The sequence below is a fragment of the Lepisosteus oculatus genome, chromosome 24, assembly GCF_040954835.1.
Source record: "Lepisosteus oculatus isolate fLepOcu1 chromosome 24, fLepOcu1.hap2, whole genome shotgun sequence".
Classification (NCBI taxonomy): domain Eukaryota; kingdom Metazoa; phylum Chordata; class Actinopteri; order Semionotiformes; family Lepisosteidae; genus Lepisosteus; species Lepisosteus oculatus.
The window spans coordinates 2,404,757-2,425,557 of record NC_090719.1 but is presented as its reverse complement, the minus strand read 5'-3'; the positions used below and the strand labels follow the sequence as shown (position 1 = coordinate 2,425,557).

General features: G+C 53.3%; 1 protein-coding gene across 5 annotated transcripts in view; it reads left to right on the top strand.

The window, feature by feature from the left end:
• Positions 1-20,500, top strand: part of hmcn2 (hemicentin 2) — a 74,332-nt gene extending 53,832 nt beyond the window's left edge. The window contains exons 56-81 of one of the 5 annotated variants that reach the window (XM_069183413.1): positions 190-311; positions 750-914; positions 1,149-1,256; positions 2,092-2,226; positions 2,397-2,531; positions 3,169-3,438; positions 4,086-4,276; positions 4,707-4,920; positions 5,521-5,652; positions 6,312-6,502; positions 7,285-7,366; positions 8,157-8,327; positions 9,156-9,308; positions 9,439-9,576; positions 10,088-10,209; positions 11,221-11,461; positions 12,251-12,310; positions 12,573-12,692; positions 13,332-13,466; positions 13,813-13,932; positions 14,541-14,672; positions 15,613-15,741; positions 16,246-16,527; positions 17,295-17,414; positions 18,280-18,406; positions 19,052-20,500. In XM_069183413.1, coding sequence (XP_069039514.1) covers positions 190-311; positions 750-914; positions 1,149-1,256; positions 2,092-2,226; positions 2,397-2,531; positions 3,169-3,438; positions 4,086-4,276; positions 4,707-4,920; positions 5,521-5,652; positions 6,312-6,502; positions 7,285-7,366; positions 8,157-8,327; positions 9,156-9,308; positions 9,439-9,576; positions 10,088-10,209; positions 11,221-11,461; positions 12,251-12,310; positions 12,573-12,692; positions 13,332-13,466; positions 13,813-13,932; positions 14,541-14,672; positions 15,613-15,741; positions 16,246-16,527; positions 17,295-17,414; positions 18,280-18,406; positions 19,052-19,424 — 4,168 coding nt within the window. In that variant the 3' untranslated portion in view covers positions 19,425-20,500. The other 4 variants (XM_069183414.1, XM_069183415.1, XM_069183416.1 and 1 more) reach the window with 4 other exon arrangements.
• The last annotated feature ends 301 nt before the right edge of the window (positions 20,501-20,801 follow it).

The window sequence follows — 20,801 nt, the reverse complement described above, 5'->3', positions numbered from 1 at the left end:
ATTGAACTGGGGTCACTGCGCAGGGTGCAGTGTTAGGTACAGTGTAAGGCCAAGTGGAATCATGGTAAAAGCGGAGCGCAGGAAGGTAGAGTATGGTAAAGCACATGTTACCTACGAACGTCGTACAGCCGTGTGAGAGCTGCAGCAGCCGCCCCGGTCCCTCACTGTTCGGTGGTTTTCCTTTCCAAGGCTGCTGTCTTCAGGCTCGCTGGTCATCACCTCCCCGGCCAGCCAGGACGAAGGCTACTTCGAGTGCACGGCAGCCAACGAGGCTGGAGAGGAGCGCAGGCTCGTCGAGGTCACCCTGCAAGGTGCTGCCCATCGCCATGCCGACCCGCGCCGACCGGACTGGAGCTTCAGCCCCCAGGGGGCGCAAGCAATTGCTGATCAGATTTTTTTTTCAACGCCTTGTTGAGTTGCATAAATGATTTGGGTTTCTTTTTTGTCAACAATCGCCGCAAGAAAGTCTGGGTTAATCTCCAGTCCACCTCGGCCAGAGGTGCTGCTCCACACTGCCTCTTTTCCAGCTTGTGCTCAAACAAAAATTTGTGCAAGGAAAATATTTAAGCATTTCCTGTGACAGAGTGCATGAAACGCCCTTGGCTTTTAAAACAATACGTATAAATATTTAGGCTATTGATTCAGCTATGGCAGGGTGCTTTCTTGTAGTAAACTGGGAATTGTGTGAATTTCTTCTCCTTCGATGCCCATCATCTCGTTCCCTCTCTCTCTCCTCCTGCTGGGCGCAGTCCCACCTTCCATTGAGGATGATGTCACTGTGGTCACGGCGACCACGATGTCCCCCGTGATTCTCCCCTGCCACGTCACGGGGCGTCCTGAGCCAGAGGTCAGCTGGACAAAGAGTGGAGCACGGCTGGGCAGCAGAGGTGGCAGCTATAGGATCCTGCCCACAGGTAAGCACCATTCACATTCACATCTCAAAAAATGATTACAATTCTATTTTTTGCTTTAGGGCAAAATTCATTCTGGTTATCAATATCCTCTAACTTCATGTTCCAAAACCTGAACGAAAGAATTTGGGGGTAGGGGCAGTTTTACTGGAGAGCAGATTGGGTGTCCTAAGCATCCGGAGCTTGAGTTGTCACTGGGATGGACAAGGAGATGACCTCTGTGCCCCCCCCCCCCAGGTGTCCTGGAGATCACAGCTGTGACCCCCAGCCATGCAGGAAGATACACCTGCTCTGCCCGCAACGCCGCTGGGGTGGCCTACAAGCACATCACCCTAACTGTGCACGGTAAGTGACGGCACACACTGGAGCAGGGCAGCCAGGGGGGGGGGAGGTGAACACGGCAGCGTGTGGCGTTAAGCCCGTGGCGGTTCCGCGCGGTCTCGTGCCCTCCGCCAGCCCGTTCCGTCCCGCATCACCTGGGGCGCGAACCCGGGCCTCCGGCGGAACACAACAGGGAACCAGCCGAGCGAGCTAAAGGAGACCCCCCCCAGCCCAGGCGGCTGAGGTCCCTGCTACGCCCAGGGAGGGCGATGACATCACCGCGCCCGAACGAGCTCCGCTACAGCTTGTGCAGCTGACAGTTTATATGATCCAGCAGTTTACTTTCTCATGCCTCTTGAATATTGCCGAAACCCAGGAGTTTACAAGGGAACCGTTTCCCCTGTGTTGTCCAATGGGCCTTTTCTTTCTGCTACACAGATGGTTGAGCCACAACTTTAGATAGAACATGTTCTGTTGACCTGATAATAACAAGAAAATGAGATTGGGCATTGAACCATAGCTCAGAGTTGTGCCATTTTGCCTTTAACACCGATTAAAAGAGATAAGTGGTCCTAAACCCATTACATGAACTACAGACATACTACATTACCTAAAGTACAGTAACAGGCGATTTGCCCTGTTATGGTATGACTCCAACTACATATGAACTACAATTTTTTTTATTGAGTTTGCAAAAACTCTTATCAGTTGCTCATTCTTTATTGCTTGCTGGGAATACAGCAGTATGGCAGCAGAGGTTCCTGAAAGTCGGGGCTATTGGGTTAATCACGCTCGACACCTCGATAGTGCCGAGGTGCAAAGCCCCGGTACGTGACGTAATTGTGATGCTTCTGCCCAGAACCCCCAGAGGTGCAGCCAATGGCAGAGTCAGTGCAGGTGGTGCTGAACCATGGGATTGTACTGCCTTGCGAGGTCCACGGTTACCCCAGACCCACCGTCACCTGGCAACGAGAAGGGGTTCCCATAGTAACAGGTAAGGATGGGGGAACGCCTTCTGTCAGCCACTTCCCTCCTTATCACAGTTTTCCAATCTGTCGGCACCTCCATTTGTTTCCCCTGTCTCTCTTCTCCCACAGTTGTCTGTTTTTTTTGTTTTGCCCCTAGACGTGCCCCTCTCACCTCCCCGTCTCCCTCTTCCTGCAGGCCCACGGCTAGCTGTGCTGCCCAACGGGGCGTTGCAGCTGTCCCGCGTGACGCTGGGGGATGCCGGGACCTACCAGTGCCTGGCGCAGAATGACGCCGGCACATCCGTGGGGAGGACGCGTCTGGTCCTGCAGGGTATGAGGGTGCCGCCTGAGGGAGGGGGGAAGGGGGAAAGGAGTACTCCAAGTGTGCCGAGACTCCCGTCCTGTCCCGACACGTTCAAGGATCGACGATGTTGCAACAGAGATTAGTTCTGGATCCCGAGATGAAGTTAAGCAGATTCGTTTTATTGCATGCAAGGAACAATAAAATCGAAGTCTTGTTCAAAGTGCCGGTACAAAACTTCCAGAGGTCGAGGTGCTCAGACAGTTCACAGACCAAATGGTCAGTGTTAGGTTTCCTTCCTTGAGAAGGGGGGCATCTGGAATCCTTATCATTTATCCCCCTTTCCTGCCACATCTCGAAGCCTGGAATGTCTTGTGTCACAAGAAGTCCATTCCTTGTGCAGAAAGGAATCAGTTAACCCCTTCTTCACATCTTGTATCTTTCTTCAACGACAACAGACAAAGAGAAGCCCCCTTTTTGCCAAATGAATGGTCAAATTAGACCATTAAGGCATGAAACTTTAAGGCACAAAAGTTTTAGTTTTAAAGGAAAAGGAATTTTCTTCTTAGATGTGGGTACAGCTGTGCGTCTTGTATTGAGCCATGAAGGAGAACGATCACCCGCTTTCCACGAATGACTGAACAGCCGCACGTGTGCTGGATTTCAGTTCCTCCGGTGCTGTCGGCCCCCGCCCTGGAGTACACGGTGGTGTTAAGCCAGCCGGTCAGCTTGCTGTGCGCCGCAGACGGACAGCCCCAGCCGGAGGTGGCCTGGCTGAGGGAGGGGCGCCCCCTGCTGGACGGCGCCCGGCACAGGGCCTTTGCCAACGGGACGCTGAGGATCGAGCCCACGCAGCGCGGAGACGCGGGCCGGTACACCTGCGCTGCCAGCAACCCCGCGGGCAGCTCCAGTCTGGACCTGAGGCTGCTCGTTCACGGTGAGAGACCGGCCGCGTTGGGACAGGACGTGACAGCAGTGTTCAGTGACTGGCATTCAGATGTCTGAGCTGAACACTGGCTGATTGAATTTAACAAAAACCCAATGAAAGTACTCTATCATCTTTTAAACTGGAACATTTATGGAATGTGAGCTAGCCCGGTGTTTCTGCTTTATTGAGTGCTGTGGGCAGACTATTGAGGTGCTCAATAATTACTTCATAATAATAAATAACTTCATAATAATAATAATCATCATCAGCATCATCATCGTTGTCTCCGGGTAGCACAGTCTTTCGGCTGGTATCTTAAAATAAGGCGTGTATCTTTTTATCGCGCGCAGGTTCTAGAAGTGGGGTATCTTTTCCTTCGAGGGGTCTCTGACCCCTGGGTGAACCATCTTGGGTCTCCCATCCCATCTTATTCCCATTCATTCCCTTGCAACTCTTTTCTCCCAGCTAATTATTTAAGTGTTGGTCAAGTTGAGTTGGAACAAAAGACTGGCGGGTCTCAGAATGGATCAGCCCCCGTTGCAGCAACAACGTCCCCGTTGTTTTGACGCACCCAGGGGGCCGGGCGATTCTGTCTTTTTTTCCCTCCTTCCTGCTGCGCTGTGGACGACCTCGTGTTGTCTCCTCTGTGCCCGTAGCGCCACCCGTGATCCCGGCCGGCAAGCCGGAGGCTTCCGTCATCCAGGGCTTCCAGGCCCTCCTGCCCTGTGCGGCCCAGGGGGTGCCCGAGCCCGCGGTATCGTGGGAGAAGGATGGCGCGGTGGTGCCCGACCTGCCGGGGAAGTTCACCGTGCTGCGGTCTGGGGAGCTCATAGTCGAGCAGGCAGAGGTAGGAGGTTACTGTGCTCGTACTGTAGGTAGCTTAGGTCCCCTTTTCAGGCCATCAAGGCGCATGGGGGGACAAGGGCCACCATTGTTTCTCAATGGCGGTGGAGGTGGAGGTGATGTGGTCAGCATCACGCTCCGGCCGGCCTGTTATCCCGGGAAGGATAAACCTCCGGTACTCACTTGGAAAGCAGGCTGAGTGGACCGGGGAGCCGTCTGGAAGGGATTAGAGCAAGCTGGCCCCTACCTGGGATTGAACCCGGGACCTTGCCCTCTGAGCTACCACAATTCCCCTGCGTCATCCTGCGCTGTGCAAATGACTCCTGCTCCATCGCCTTTGGCTTGGACGGTGTGCACGATACTATTCATTTACACCGAGCTTAGTCTGTAGTGAAAGCTAAGGATCTCCTCCAGTGCTGTGTTCCTGTTGGCAGCCGGGAGATGCTGGCACCTACACCTGCGTGGCAGTGAACGCCGCCGGCACGGCCCGCCGCCACGCCCGCCTCTCCGTGAACGTGCGCCCCGTGCTCAAGGAGCTGCCCGGCGACGTGACCCTGAACAAGGGGCAGCGCCTCGTCCTCTCCTGCCACGCCCAGGGGGCACCCACCCCGACCATCTCCTGGACCGTCAACAACAAGCCCCTGCCAGGTACAGCAGCCGAGGCCAGCTGTGGCACGGGCTGGGGGCAATTAAGTAATTAAGAACTGAAGGGAAATGAGAATCTGGAAGCCCTGCAGTACCGGGGCTGAGAGTGACGGGGAAAAGGTGGGATTTGGATCAGGGAAGTCCACTGTGGCCTGGCTGTATTCCGTGCCCTGCTCTATGTTTTTAATGGACTTCTGGCCCCCGATCGTCCGTCTGCTGGGATAATCCTGGCAGCCTCACTTTAAAGGGCCACCGAGCCAGCTGCTTTGAGGCCTACACTTCAAAGTGTTCACAGTTCAGGACGCTGGTTTTTGGGAAAGCCCGTGAAACTGACCATGATGGGTGGTCATTCTAGGACAAGGGAGGCTCCTCGAGGCTCCAGGGTCCTGCAGGTGTCACGCTCTGATTTTTTTTTCACAAATAGGTTCTTTGAAATAACGGAATAAAGAAAGTTGGCAAACAGGCGATTGGACTTAACAATCAGAGTCATTGCAATTGAAGTCTGTTAGGTTATTAAGACCCGGGTCTGAACCCGAACCGCAGAGCCCCCTGCTGGCCGTGCCCGCGCCGCGGTCTGACGGGGGTGTCGCTTGGCTGCCTCAGGACCCTCCTCGGTGGACGGCAGGAGCTCCGTGGTCATCGAGAGCGCCGCCGGCGGAGACTCGGGCACCTACGTGTGCGTGGCAGAGAACCGCGCGGGCGCCGTCCGGGCGCTGGCCTTCGTCCGCGTCAGGGGTAGGAGCGCGGCCGCCGCGGCGACGTGGGATCCGTGAGCGGAGCGACGAAGGGCCCTGGCCCCCCGCACCGGGGTTCCCGGCACGCGTACCTCGCCTGACGCAGGATCGCGAGCACCGGCTCCCCGTTTACCCACAAGTCTCTGACTGCCTGTTCTGATGTATTGCAGCGTCTGCAGGGACGATCCGGTGCTCCATAAACTATTAAAAATAAACCTAGTTATGCAGCAATCACAGATTTGTGCATAACAATTTTATAACGGTTAAAACGAGTGTATAACACTGGTGCGGTATTAAACATAGCGCCCTCACAGATCTGGGTCCCTGGGTTCAACTCCAGACCTGGGATGCTGTCTGCGTGGAGTTTGCGTGGTCTCCCCATACTTGTAGGTTAATTGGCTTCTGGGAAAATTGCCCCTGGTGTGTGTTTGTGTCTGTGTGTGCCCTGCAGTGGACTGGTGTCCCATCCAGGGGGTATCCAGCCGCGCCAATGTTCTTTGCTGGGAGAGACCCCAGCTCCACCCATGTGTGAACCTCTGCTGGTTAGACAATGGATGGATTGGGTCTGCAGAGAACCGCCACTTTCGCGAGTGGAGTTACAGTCTTACGTTCTCTTCATGAAGTGAAACATGGATCTCGTTTTCCCTCCGTGTCTTTTAGAGCCCCCGGTTCTGGACGGGACGTCCCACAGCTCCCAGACGGAGCCCCTGGGGGGCAACGCCCTGCTGGACTGCGTGGCGCGGGGAGACCCCGCCCCCACCCTGCGCTGGCACAGGGAGGGGCAGCCCCTGAGCGGGACCCTCCGGGTGCACCAGCTGCACAACGGCTCCCTGGCCATCTACGGCGTGGCGGTAACCGCATCGGGTGTCCACCAAGGGCGCATTCACGGAATCGTGACGGTGTATTGCTCCCCACTTCCTCGGTTCTCCAAATCCCCGGGGAAAATAAATCAATCTGGGCCGCTTGGCCTGGGCTTAGCTGGCCAGCGTAACTGTTGTGAACAGTTGTGATCAAGTGACCTGCTACTCTAGCAAGTGAAAGGGCGCGTCCCATTCTGTCCAATAGTGAAGGAGCACTCTTGGGACACTTCCTGTACTGTGTTAAGTTACAGTATGTTGCTGTATACAGCACGTGGCAGTTTAGATATATTCAGGATATTCTGTGCCCTGTGTTGTGTCACTTACTGTGCTATGTGGACTATTTTAGCAGCACACTACACTGTAGGATTGCAGTAAAAAAATGTCAGTTTTGAGCAAATTCCTCCCCCACTGAGTTATCATTGTGTGACGATACCTGCCCGATTTAGAGTTAGATATTTCAAACTTTGCCTTTAAAGTTTATTCTTTAATTGAACCTCCATTTCAACCGCTTTGCGAAGCCGGAGCCACTGGCCCCGGGCTGCGATTCAGGGAGCGAAACCCATCACAAGCAGGATGATCCGAAAGCAGTGCCGGTGCGGAGTGGGGGGGGATGGCGTGTGACGTGATAATGCCAGGCACTGCGGCGCTGCCGGGCGAGGGCGCAACTCCAGTGACGCGCCGCGGCGATAAGTACCGCGTGCTGGGCCCTGGGGCCTCCCCGTCCTGGTCCGATCCGTGCTCTCAGACCCGCTGTCTCGGCCTGTGCGTTGCAGAGCGGGGATGCCGGGGAGTACCGCTGCGCGGCGGAGAGCGAGGCCGGCGCGGCGGAGAGGACGGTCCTCCTCAGGGTGCAGGGTGAGGCCGCGCCCCGTTGAGATCCATCTCGGAGATCTGGGGGGGGGGGCAGGGAGGGCATCGGGTACACCCATGTGCACAGTAAGAGCTGGCAGCGGTATACCGTTGGCAAAGGGGAGAGGGGAAATGCACTACAGCAGTGAAATCGTGGTAAAAACGTGGCACAACTGGCGTAGCTGCCATGACAAAACTAAAGTGAAGGTTTAACGATTGTCACTGGCATAACTGGCTTGCCATGGTGTATTGTAACTGGGTGCGCCTCTGGCCGGATTGCCGTAGTGTGTAGACAGTGTGGACGTTCTGCATACACAAGTGTAGCAGGCAGCACTCTGTTGGTTTTCAGTACACAAAACGACTTTGCCGTTTTCTCCTGCTGGTGATTACGGTTGTGATCAAGTGACCTGCTACTCTTGCAAGTGAAGGGGCGCGTCCCATTCTGTCCAATAGTGAAGGAGCACTCTTGGGACTCTTCCTGTACTGTGTTAAGTTACAGTATGTTGCTGTATACAGCACGTGGCAGTTCAGATATATTCAGGATATCCTGTGCCCTGTGTTGTGTCACTTCCTGTGCTATGTGGACTTTTTTTCAAACACTCTAAACCAGGTATTTTGCAGGAGGTTAATAATTTTATCATTCGGTAATTGTTGCAAACTGATATCCCTTTCGAAAAAAGCCATGAGCACAACATACAGCATGTGTAATAACTGGAGAGTGGGGAACATGTCAATGTGGGCGTGAAACTGTGAGCAGTGAAGTTCTGACAGCCGGCTCTGTCCTGGCCTCCCGCAGTTCCTGGGGGGTTTTCCACCTGGCTGGAGTGGGGTCCCTGCAGCGTCACCTGTGGGCGGGGCGTCCAGGAGCGAATCAGATTGTGCAACAATCCGGCCCCGGCCAATGGCGGCAGGCAGTGTGAGGGGAGGAGTCTGGATTCCAGGAGCTGTCAGGCTAAACTCTGCCCAGGTGCTGGCGTCACAGCGAAAAATATTTGACTTATTACGCATTTAATGGGGGAACTGCAGTCCTGATTTCTCAGACCGGTTATTAAACCTCAGTAACAAAATGAATTCGTTAACGACGTAGAAAAGAATGACGAATTTCGAATTGAGCACAAAATCGTGCACTTTGTGAAAGTACTGCAAAGTCACCATGTTTTCACAAACTCACATATGAGTTCCCATGAATTGTGACGTGAAGCAGCCCTACCTGCTCACTAGTCACCATCTTGACGAATGCACTGCGATGCACAAGCATATCAGTACAGATCGTGCAGCAGAAATTTCACCGAAGAAATGTTCCAGCATGATCTGCGTGCAAACTTATCAAGTAAGTAAGATTTGTCTGCAAAACCGCATGGAAGTCCAGAGCAGTATTTCTAATTGGATTAAAAGAGCTGGATTCACAGGCCTGCTTGTTTACAATGTAACAGGGCTGCAGCACCTCACCGGAAGTGTTGTTGCCTCTATCTGAATTGCAGAACGTGGCGCTGCGCACACCTGGAAATGTTGTAAATTGCAGGTTTTAGCAGTTAATGTGCACATTTTACTTTCAACGTGGTTTGAAATGACCCATCAACGCCAATTCGTTCTAACCCTGAAATATTTAAAGTGTTGCCGTTCCCCTTTAGACGAACACAAAAATCCATTACAATACGTACTCTGGTGAGGGGCTCTGTTGGTTTCGAACCACTTATTAAAATCACCCCACCGCCCTACGTCTCCTGGACACCTTCCCAAGCTCCTCTGCGCTCACGGCCCCTTGCCGCCTCTTCGCCATGTTGCTTTCCCCAAGGAGCCGTTCCCCAGAGGGCGAGGGGCAGCCTGATCGGGATGGTGAATGATCGAGAGTTTGGCGTGGCGTATCTGGATGCCAACGTCACGGCGCGCCCCGAGGACAGCGGGAGCAGGCTGCAGGCCCGCGTAGGGAACCTCCCGGGCGCAGTAGGTGAGCGCTCCGACCGGAGCCGCGGGACCGTCCCACACCAGGGGGTCCCCCGCAGGAGGGGGGGCCGGGCTGGGCTGGGCCGGGCGAGCAGCGCTGACGGGGCTGCCAACCCTCTCTGCTTTTCCCTCAGGGCCCCTGCTGCGGGTGCTGGTGTCCGTGTTCGCCCCCATCTACTGGACGACGGTGCTGCAGGCCGGCGAGTCCCGGAACGGCTTTGCTCTGACCCGGGGCGTGTTCAGACAGGAGTCTCAGGTGGAGTTCAAGACAGGTGAGAGTGGAGGGGAGGGAGGAAGGAGCAGGAGCTATCGCACAGGTGTGCAGTGCCCCCTGCCATGCCAAGGCACAGATGGACTGGGGAACAAGGACTGTGGGGCCCCTCGTGCTGCAAAGCATCCACTGGTGCTGTGGTTGTCAGATTGTGGTTGCCACTAGCTATCAGGTTACTGACCCCCTACCCCTACCACTGGCTCACACTGATGTTTTCTTTTTTATTTATTTAATTTGTATGCTTTTCAACCTGTTGTTCCTGCCGCTGCTGTTCTGTGTTCATGTTTTCTGTGATTGTGTCTTCGTATTGGAGCGCACACTCAAATAAGCATTTCCTTGCACTTGTGCACGATGACGATAAACTGACCTGAACGGGTTGTGCCTAGACGAGGTTGTGGAGTGGAGGTGGCACTGAACATGTTAGAGGCCTGTGCAGCTTCCACTCCCTGCCCGTGCTCTGACGACGCCGTGCCGCTCTCCACCTTTGACCTTGTGACCCTGTCTGTGTCCAGGAGAGGTCCTCCGCTTGACCCATGTGGCCCGGGGCCTGGATGCAGAGGGAGTCCTCCTGGTGGACATCGTCATCAACGGCTTCGTGCCCAGGGCACTGGCCGGAGCTCAGCTCACGCTGCAGGTCAGTCCTGATGACCTCCGTAGAAACCAAGAATTTCGAGCCTGAAGTGTTCGTCCATCCAGCCAAGCTTTATTGCATGCATACAAGGAACTACAATAAGCACCATAATAGTTATAGTACCGATCGCAGCTCAAAGGGGATATGGTCCTACAGAACTTAAATATACGTTTCCCCCCCTCTCCTCCTCCCCCCTCCTGTCTTTGATGTAACCGAAGGAAATAGAAACCTTCCTTTGTCATCAGGAGTTTAGTGTAAACATCTACCATTTGGGTAAACATTCACCATTTGGGGGTAAGTACAGGGGGAGAAAGCCTCTGTGATCAAGCAGGTGTGATGGTTACAGTTCAGCATGTAAAAGCCGTTAGCAGGCTCCATCACCTCTGACCCCTGGGTGACCCTTAACTCACAAGTTGACCCTCCCGCCTACCAAGCTACTTGGATAAGCCACTAAAAAGTGTTCAGCAACGTGTTGTGAAGCGTTCAGGTTGGGAGACCGTAATCTCTCCAGGTGAAGCTCGGGGAGGGGGGGTTAAATCGGCTGCAAACCATAAACAGCTCTACAACAGCTGTAAATCATGTTGAAGGTTTTCTGTATTCCTGTAGTCCTTCCTCTCAGCAGCTGGCTATTGCTAAACTGGGCACAGTCCTAGCAGGCACCTCCATGTGTGTGCGAGAGCCAGCAGCTCGTCAGATTAGAGCTCTTCCTGGATTCTCTGGGGGTTAAGGGGGTTACAGAGCCATACTTACCCACTCATTGACTTGCCTGTAAATCCTGTATACACATATACATACTATACTTTTGTATATGCACGCGGATATGCAAATATACAGTACTGTCTGACTTATTGCACTATACATTGTATTTTAAAATAGAATTTCTCCTGTAGTGTTAACCAAAACCACTAGGGTAGGGTTCACAGAGGTCCTATGTTATAAAAGTATGTTATTACAGCCATATTTGTTTTCAGCTGTAGAAGCATGTTTTTGACTGTGCTCTTCTCTCTCCTCAAGGGCTTCAGGGAGTCCTATGTGCAGACTGGGCCAGGGCAGCTCTACGCCTGGTCCTCACAGCGCCCCCTAGTGAACGGTGCCCCTGTGTCACTGCGCTGTAACCACTCGGTGATCTACGAGGCGGGGGGCGACCGGCAGGGACCCCTGCTGCAGGTCCTGAGGGTCTCCACCGTCACGGGGGTCTACAGCCACCACACAGAAGCCATGGACTTCCATCTGACTGCCTCGCTGGAGCCTCCAGGTCAGTCCGGCCTCCGATTAGATGCAAGAATAAAACAAGTGTTTATGGAAATAGTCATCCCATCGGATGAGCTGGCACTGTCCAGACGTGGATTAGATCCCAACTGTGATAGAGCCAACAATCACATTGTTTTTTCCTGGTACAGCACATGACAGCAGGTTGCTTTCCCAATGGAATACTGACTCCAGGGTGTGGGATTGGAGTGTCTGACTGGCTGGGTTGACTTAGGTTTGGTTACTTTGAGGTGTAATGTTGTAGCCACATTATAAACACAGAGATGTTAGACCATCATGAAATTCCAAGCCGGCAAATGAACATCCAACATCGAGGCACTGTTGAGTGAAGACTATTTTTTAACTGTTTTTACAGCATCCCCCAGTGTCTGCAATGCAGTATTGCCTCTGCATCACTGCAATAAAGTGCGTCTTTTGTCATGATGCTGCCAGAGAGTTGATGAGTCAGCTGGGCTGGTGTAGCCTCTGTATCTAGTGTGGCGTCTACGAAGGCGCTATTCTGGCTGCATCAGACATCAGACACCAAATAGAGCGCGAGGCCGAGCTGATTTCTTGCTTTTGCAGTCAGACCATCAGTTAACGAGGCTCTGCACTCCTGTAAAGACCGGGCCTCTGTGCTGAGGCATGGTGGATGTTGCCTGGCGTGGGAAGCCCCTGCACAGGCAGGAGGGCTTCGTTAACATTCCTTATTGAGGCTCCAGGAAAGGATCCCTGCAGCATTTCGTCTGCCAGAAAATATCCAGAGCCGTGACCTTTCACCTGCCTGTTTGCGCAGGTGGCGATGGGGAGAGGTGTCCCGAGGGCTTCGTCTTGGACTCGGACTCCTTCTGCGCAGGTCTGTACTGGCTAAACCCCCCGTGGCTGTCCTGTTGCTGGTCCTCTCGCCACCTCCTGACGGAGCAGCCCCCCCAGTTCTGCCGGTTGGACGGAACAATGTTTCACTGTCCTGTTTGCCTTTCCTGATGGCTCTGTACACACAGCCTGCTGTACAGCCCTCGGTCAGTGACAGATGGCAACTCGAGGCGGGAGTTGATGAAAACTGATAAGACGCCGTTTTCCGGCGCTGTCTGATTTCCGTGTCTGTGCGTCCCCGCCAGATGAGGACGAGTGTGCCGCGCAGACCCCCTGCTCGCACTCCTGCCACAACACCATGGGGGCGTACTCCTGCTCCTGCCCCCCCGGCTTCTCCATTTCCCCGGACGCCAGCACCTGCCAAGGTAGGAATAATCCCCGCGGGGCGGCCCCAGCCAGCGCGCCTGTTTACCTTTCTTCATCATCCGTGCAAAATGAGACCGCAGAGGGGGTGAAAGATTTCCCGGATGGGAGGAATCTTCGGAACAACGATCGGCAAAAAACGGTGAATGGGATGGCACTGTTTTTTGAAGTCTTTCTAGCCAAGTTAATTTCAAGGCCCCTCAATCACACTCCAGCTGATAACACAAAACAGATTTACTTAACGCTTTTCCACACCAAATATTGCATGATTCGTAAACGCATATGAAATACTACAGACAAGCAGAGGACGTTCAGCCCTCTGGCTCAGGTGAATGCTAGCAGTTTAGAGGGGAGCTGCAGGCCCAATTTCTCAGACCGGTTATTAAATCTCGGTAACAAAATGTTACAAAATGTGGCTTGTGGACTGAGCCGACAGGTTTAACTGCATAGTCCTCTCGCGCACGTCAGCGCAGCTCCACGGGGCAGGACAGCACAGGGTGATGGCGGTGCCGGTATCCGAAAGGGTGTGGCACCATCAGTCCTGGTTTCCTGTTTTGCCAAAGCCGCGGTGCCAGCTGTCCCCCGCGGCGGCACCGGCCTTTCCCCGCTGCCTGACACGTTGTTGTCCCCGCCGTTGGCAGATGTGGACGAGTGTGCCAGGGGCGCCCACCTGTGCCACCACAGCCAGCAGTGCGTCAACACGCCGGGCAGCTACAGGTGCCTGGCGCAGTGTGGTCCAGGGTTCAAGCCCAGCCGCGAGGGAGCCGGCTGTGAAGGCAAGTCTGTCCGCCCTCAGGGGCCCTCGTCCGCGCTCCAGCTCAGCGCAACCCTTGTCGCTCCTCAGCCCGTGTTTGACTGTAAGGTGCGCGGGATGAAAATGTATGTCTAAAAACAAAATCCATACACCTGATCCCAGACACCGTTTGTTTGATTCCTAACTCCGTCGTGCATTTGGTATTGAAAAGAAATAGAGAAACCTACTTGAGATTACCCTTTAAATTGGAGTTGTGTAACCCAGGTGTTGTCTTTAACGCACGAGCAAGCCAAGAATGGCCGCGTCAGGGTGCTCAGGGCAGGCTGCACGCTCCAGATCCACCCCCGACGGAGGTCTTGTCATTCCAGATGTGGACGAGTGCCAGGAGTCCTCCGTCTCCCCCTGCCAGCACCGCTGTCTCAACACCCTGGGGTCCTTCCGCTGTGCCTGTCGCCCCGGGTACCAGCTGTCCGGCCAGCGCTGTCTGGGTCAGTACCAGAACCCTGGGCTTCGCAAGCAGCTCTGCAGCCCTCTCCGTCACGCCCCGGACCGCCCAGGCCGGCGGCAGCTCACTGCCAGTTCCCAGATTCCCTGTAGGATACCTGAACCGCCATGGGGAAGACGTTCTGTCTTCTGACACTGCTTTCTGCTTGCGAACCAGAATATTTAGAAAACCCTGCCTCCTGTGTCTTGAACCCAACTTCCAATTACCAGAACTTGCCTGTCCCCTGTGTCTCCAAAACCTTCCCGTGGCTTCCTGTATTCCTCGATTCCAGCCCTGTTCCCAGCCTGAATCCTGTTTTTTCCTTCCTTCCTTCTCCGGCAAACTCCTCTGAAAACCACCGAGCTCCTGCAATTGGACTGCCGGCCTGTCCGAGAGAGGCGGTTGTCAGTAAAAACAAACCGCCTCACAACTCTTTCCTTTCAGGAATCTGAAAGCCTTACAGCCGGTTTCCGACGAGGAAAGTCAGGACTTGGCCGGAGCAGGAGCAGAATCCATGAGGAGATTAGTTAAAGCGAGCTACTGTAGCCTCAGGTTCACACAGCAGGTGGGAGGCAAGCCGATTGCTTGAGATTGTCTGTTTGTGCCACGCAGATATCAACGAGTGTGTCATGTCCAGCGGCGTCTGCCCGCCACACCAGCAGTGCAGGAACACAGAGGGCGGCTACCACTGCCTGGACAGCTGCCCCCCAGGCATGACCACAGCGGGGAGTGGAGTCTGCACAGGTGAGGGGGTGGGGGGAGAAGACAGTGTGATCGCACCTCAAGCTGCAGGTTACTGCTGACAGGAGTGAAAACTCTTGACTGAAGAGCAGGTTGGTTACAGTGTCTTCAGGTCATCAGGTCATGAGAAAGACCCCCCCCACCCTTAGCTCTCCTTCCCTCCCTCAGTGCCTGTGGTAGACAGAAGCACAAAGGTTGGAAGTTTTGAATTGGAGTTTGATCCGTGTCTGAAGCTCACTGCGCCGGCAGAGTAAATGGCTTCACAGCAGAAACCAGGCAGGCGTGGCGAGATGCCGTGATCTGCATACTGTGGGAAACCTTGGGAGAAGGGGAAGGAGAAAGATTATAAAGGCGACATACTGTAAAGACAGCCTCTGAGCAGCCCGACTGTGGTATTAACTATCACCAGTGAAGAGATGTGATGTCTTCCTTGCTACCAAACTGTGAGGCGCCTCAGACTGAGATGAAACGTCGTGTTCTGTAGCACTGAGGTTCCCAGTCCAGTCTTCTGCTTGTTGTTATTCCTTCTGCCAATTTAAGCGACCCCAGTGTGGACTCATACGTCATCATATACATATTTTGAGATATTATTTTCCCTATTTTCAGCCTGCAACTGTCCGATATTTTTACATTCGCCTCCAAATATTTGTGAATATCTTGAAGACTGCAACTTTATAGAAGCAGATCTCACTGATCACGTAATTAGTTTCAAATTATCGACTGAGAGTCCAGTAGGAGCAAAAGGCTGCTGACAGTAGGATCACAACAACTAGGACTGGGGATCCCTGCTGTAGGTCGAAGAACAGTCCAGCTATTTAAAGCATTGATTCCTTGAGTTGCACAAGCTGTGGAAGACGGTTTTCAAGCAGTTTGTAGATTTTGCAGACGACAGTCCTGTGTTGCTGTAGCAACGTGATCTTCTGAGTCGGGCTTTGTGTTCCAGATGTGGACGAGTGTAAAGACGGGACCCACATGTGCCGCTACAGCCAGACCTGCCAGAACACAATCGGGGGCTACCTCTGCGTGTGCCCTCGGGGGTACAGATCCCAGGGCGTGGGGCGACCCTGTCTAGGTAAGGCACGACCTCAAATTCTTGGCCATCTGCATCGTATGTCATCCTGCAGATTCCTTCCCGAAACATTTCATAATGAACATATTATACATGTACAGTATGTGTACGTACCCGTGTAATACATATTACAAAAACACAGCTAGGGGAGCAGGCTATCAGCTTCATATTCAGCATATTTATTAAATGCTTTATTTATTATAGAAATATTTATAATTGCACAAAGTACAATGGACAACTGATGGTAGATGATTTGTTCATCAAATACTGAACACACTCTCACAAGAATTTAAATAAATACTGAAGGTCGAATGCAGAGAACCCTTGTCCAAGAGCAATGGGAAAAAAGGAGCAGCTCACTGGCCCTCAAACAGTAAGAAAGAAAGATCTTTCTACGGACGTGTTCAAAGTTACGTTTCCTGAAATGCTGATCTCCGCTCTTCAGACAGACAGCCAGGAATGCAGGTTTGAAGCCAGAAGCTCACAGGGGTGACCCCTCTTTTGCAGACGTTGACGAGTGCCAGCAGGCGCCCAGCCCCTGCGCCCATCAGTGCCGTAACGTGGCCGGCAGCTTCCGCTGCCTCTGCCCCCCCGGCACCTCCCTGCTGGGAGACGGGCGCTCCTGCGCGGGGCTGGAACGGCGGCCGGCCGCCCCCAACGCCACCGGCGTCCTGGCCAGGCTCGTGCCGCAGCTGGTGTCCCACGTGGGCCGGCCCGTCCTGGCCCGCCTGTCCACTCAGCCGGGGGGCTGCCCCCCGGGGTTCAGCAGCCGGGATGGGAACTGCGTGGGTATGTACTGTACTCTACTGTACTCTACTCTACTGTACTCTACTGTACTCTACTCTACTGTACTCTACTCTACTGTACTCTACTGTACTCTACTGTACTGTACTCTACTGTACTGTACTGTACTGTACTCTACTCTACTGTACTCTACTGTACTCTACTGTACTGTACTCTACTGTACTGTACTGCACTGCACTGTACTGTACTCTACTGTACTGTACTTTACTCTACTCTACTGTACTCTACTCTACTGTACTGTACTGTACTCTACTCTACTGTACTCTACTCTACTCTACTGTACTGTACTGCACTGTACTGTACTCTACTCTACTGTACTTTACTCTACTCTACTGTACTGTACTGTACTCTACTGTACTTTACTGTACTCTACTCTACTCTACTGCACTGTACTCTACTCTACTGTACTGTACTGTACTCTACTCTACTGTACTGTACTGTACTGTACTCTACTGTACTGTACTGTACTCTACTCTACTCTACTGTACTCTACTCTACTGTACTGTACTGCACGGCCTGGCACATGCAACTCTGGGCGATTTACAGCTTACAAAGATTTCTTACCGCTCACGACACGCTAACAATCGTGTACGCGATCGTGCAATCGCTGCGTTCGCGCAGACGCAGGAGAAGAGTAGAAGGTCCGCTCTGAGTAACGAGGCGGGCAGGGTGCCGTTTGCAACTCCGAACTGGACTTGCCGAGAAAAAGCAAGCGCCTGGGCTGAAGTGCTGTCGCGCTGCCTTCTTTGCAGACGTGGACGAGTGTGCGCAGAGGCGGCCCTGCCAGCACGAGTGCCGCAACACTCCGGGCAGCTTCCAGTGCCTGTGTCCCCCGGGCTTCCAGCTGCTGCCCAACGGCAGGAACTGCAAGGGTGAGGATCTGTTCGGAGGGCGATCTGGGAGGGGAGGGAATATCGGGTGGTTCGGAGAGGAGGGGGGTGTAGTGGGGGGTGGGGGCCGACAGACAAACGAGGTCAACGCATCCATCGATGCAGTCCAATGATCAATGCATCCATCCATCTATTCATGAATAACTATCGCACTCGCGGCCTCCTGAGCCGCTGGTACGGAGGTTTTGCCGCAGGAGCTGGTTTTTACTGATGCGGCCGGCTCTTTGCTCTCAATCTATCATCAGAAACACGTGGCAGCGCTTTCACAACGTGGTAACAGCCGCAGGGTTCGAGGGGCTCGTGCCCCACTCATAATGTTATTGATTAGCGGGCTGATACGTTTCCCCAGAGCAACGTCCGTTGGCACCCCTATGTACAGAGCAGGGCTTGTCACTGGAGCGAGCTGAGAGAGGCTCCTGGCTCTAAGGTACAACAGCTGTGCGTGTGACCGTCCTTCAACACCTGGGCGTGAACCCGGGTCTCCGGCGGAACGCAACAGGGGACCAGCTGAGTGAGCTAAAGGAGACCCCCCCCAGCCCAGGCGGCTGAGGTCCCTGCTACGCGCAGGGAGGGCGATGACGTCACCGCGCCCAAACTAACTCCGCTACACGCGCCGTCTAGGATTTTAACACACGCACGGCCACAGTGTTAGATTACTGAATCAAAAAGCTGAAGCAAGTCATACGAAGGAGGACCAGAGCCCAAAGCACTGCTCCTGGAAGGAGAGGTGTGGCGCCGCACTCCTGTGGCCGGTCACGGGCACGAGAGCAAGCGGACTGCACTCGGGACACATCCGTGCCATCTGTAACCCACACGCGCACACGCTGTTATCTCTTCTCCCTGCCAGACATCGACGAGTGCGCGGAACAGGGCATCCAGTGCGGCCCCCAGCAGATGTGCTTTAACACCCGCGGCGGGTATCAGTGCCTGGACACCCCCTGCCCAGCCTCCTACCAGAGAGGGGTGAGCCCAGGGTAAGAGAGCTGGCGAACTCCCAGCAGAGGACACCAGTGGAAACTCGGGGAATGCGCATTAAAACTGAGAACGGGAAGCGCTTCTTTACGCAAAGGGTTGCTGGAGTCTGGAACAGGCTTCCCAGCCATCTTCGGCTTGAAGCCTATACCCTGGCTCCTTTGAAGAAACAGCTGAATGAGACATTCAGATGAATTAACTACTAACTTCCAAACGGGCTGGACGAGCTGAATGGCCTCCTCTTGTTTGTAGGTTTATGTTCTTAAGAAACACAGGGAGGCCTCAGTTACGCAGTGAGCCTATTCCGAGCTTCCAGACAGAATCCACTTTCCACACCTCTGAGTTCTGTTACTTCTAAGAGCCTGGCTAGAGTTCTGAATGAGAAATTATCTTTGAGGTTTTCTATAATGTTTATTTACAATTGTTCTAATCAATTTAATAATATTGATTCTCTCTGCCCCCTCTCCTCTGTCCCACATCTCTCTCACTACACCCCCCTCTTTCTCCTTCTGTCTGTTCTTCTCTCCTCCTGTTCTGTCTCTCCATTGTGTTCCTCTCTCCCCTGTTCTTCTCTCCCTCGGTGCCCCCCTCTCTCCTCCTGTCCCTCCATCTCTTCCTTGGCTCTCTCCCGGCTCTGCCTGTCCCAGCACGTGTTTCAAGCCTTGCTCTCTGGACTGCGGGGCGGGCAGCCCTCTGGCGCTCCTACAGTACAAGCTGCTGACCCTGCCCCTGGGCATCCCCGCCAACCACAACGTCATCCGGCTCTCCGCCTTCTCCGAGGCCGGCGTCCTGCAGGAGCGCACCGCCTTCGTCCTCCTGGAGCAGGACGCGGAGGGGGGAGGGCAGGTGTTCGGGATCCGGGATGAGGCCGGGCGGGGGATCATCTACACCCTGAGGGCCCTGGATCGGGCAGGGCTGGCACGGCTCCGGGTGCAAGCTACCACCCGCTCCCCTGAGGGGCAGGTCAAATATCAGAGCATCTTCATCATCTACATCGCCATCTCCAGTTACCCCTACTGACCTCAGTGGTCAGTTACCCTTGTTAACTCCAATGGTCAGATATCTCTGCTGACCCCAGCTACCCCTATTGGTCCCAGTGGTCAGTTACCCCTGCTGACTCCACTGGTCAGTTACCCCTTACTTACCGGTGACCCCCGTTATCCTTACTGGCCCCAGTGGTTGGACGGTTGTGACGCCATATCCCACCCTTCCACTGCCGTCAGTGGCTGCCCAACCAACAGCCAGCAGATGGTTGCAGGAATCACCTGAAGTGTTAGCTAGCTCGTGAAAAGAAACGGGTGCGAAATGGGATCTTTTCCTTCGTTTGTGCTTTTTATAAATCAACACACTGGTACAGAGCTTGCACCAGTGCCCGTGTGTGGCGGATCCGAAAGGGATTATCGATTGACTGCGTGTTTATTTCTCACAAGACGTGAAAACAGGCCGCTTGTCCCCTCTGGTTAGGTACCTTCCTTTGGCAAGAATTGTGTTTGCTGGTGGTGTTTTTTTTTTAATTATTTCGGCGACCACTGCTTGTAAACCCTCAAGGCTGTCTGGTTTGGCACATGAGACAGGTTTGTTGTTGCTTTCAGTGATGCACAAGAACTAGCTGGACTTTACCAGCCAGCAGCTTCTTACACCAATCTTTGCCACAGAACATTTAAACTGAGGAAAACACCCGTTGAGCCATTACTTCACAGGCCTTAGCAACCATGGGATGTCCCCACCCTGGGCCCATTCTGCCTACTTTGGAAGGATGGTTTGCTCTTCTGGAACATACCATTCTCTGATATTTTGTGAGGGCAGTGTATGTTTTGAAATTTCACATTTATTTTGTATTATGATGCGCCTGTCTGAATGTGGGATCTAACCTATTAATTTATATCTGCCACAAATAATTCAGTGGAAAGATTTTCTGTTGTAGACATCATATGTTCTCTAATACAGGCTGGGAGGGAGTTTCAGAGCTTGAATCTGAAATGTAACGTGTGTTTTTTTTTAAATTGTTTAATTACTTAAGCCAGAAATGCAGCAAAGAATGTATCTTTAACTGGGGCTGCTTTTCACTTTTGAATTAAAGGATGATTTTGCTTTAATTCTGAGTCAATTAACTTAATTTTTTTTTTATTTCCCCTGTTGGCTTGGCCTGGTTTTGTTCTTTTTTTAATATAAAGGGTTTTGTAAAAAAAAAATAAACAAACTTTTTTTAAAAAGTCCTTTGACAGTTTGTTACACTACCTCTCTGACAGAATTGACCCCTTTGTATTTTATTGACCTCTGGTTGTGACAATTTTGACCTTTTTATTTTAAATTCGGAAACTGGTTTTTCCCTGTTCCCTTTCCCCCTCCCTTGGAAGAAACTTTTTTTTCTGAGTTAGCCAGCAGCTCCAGAACTTT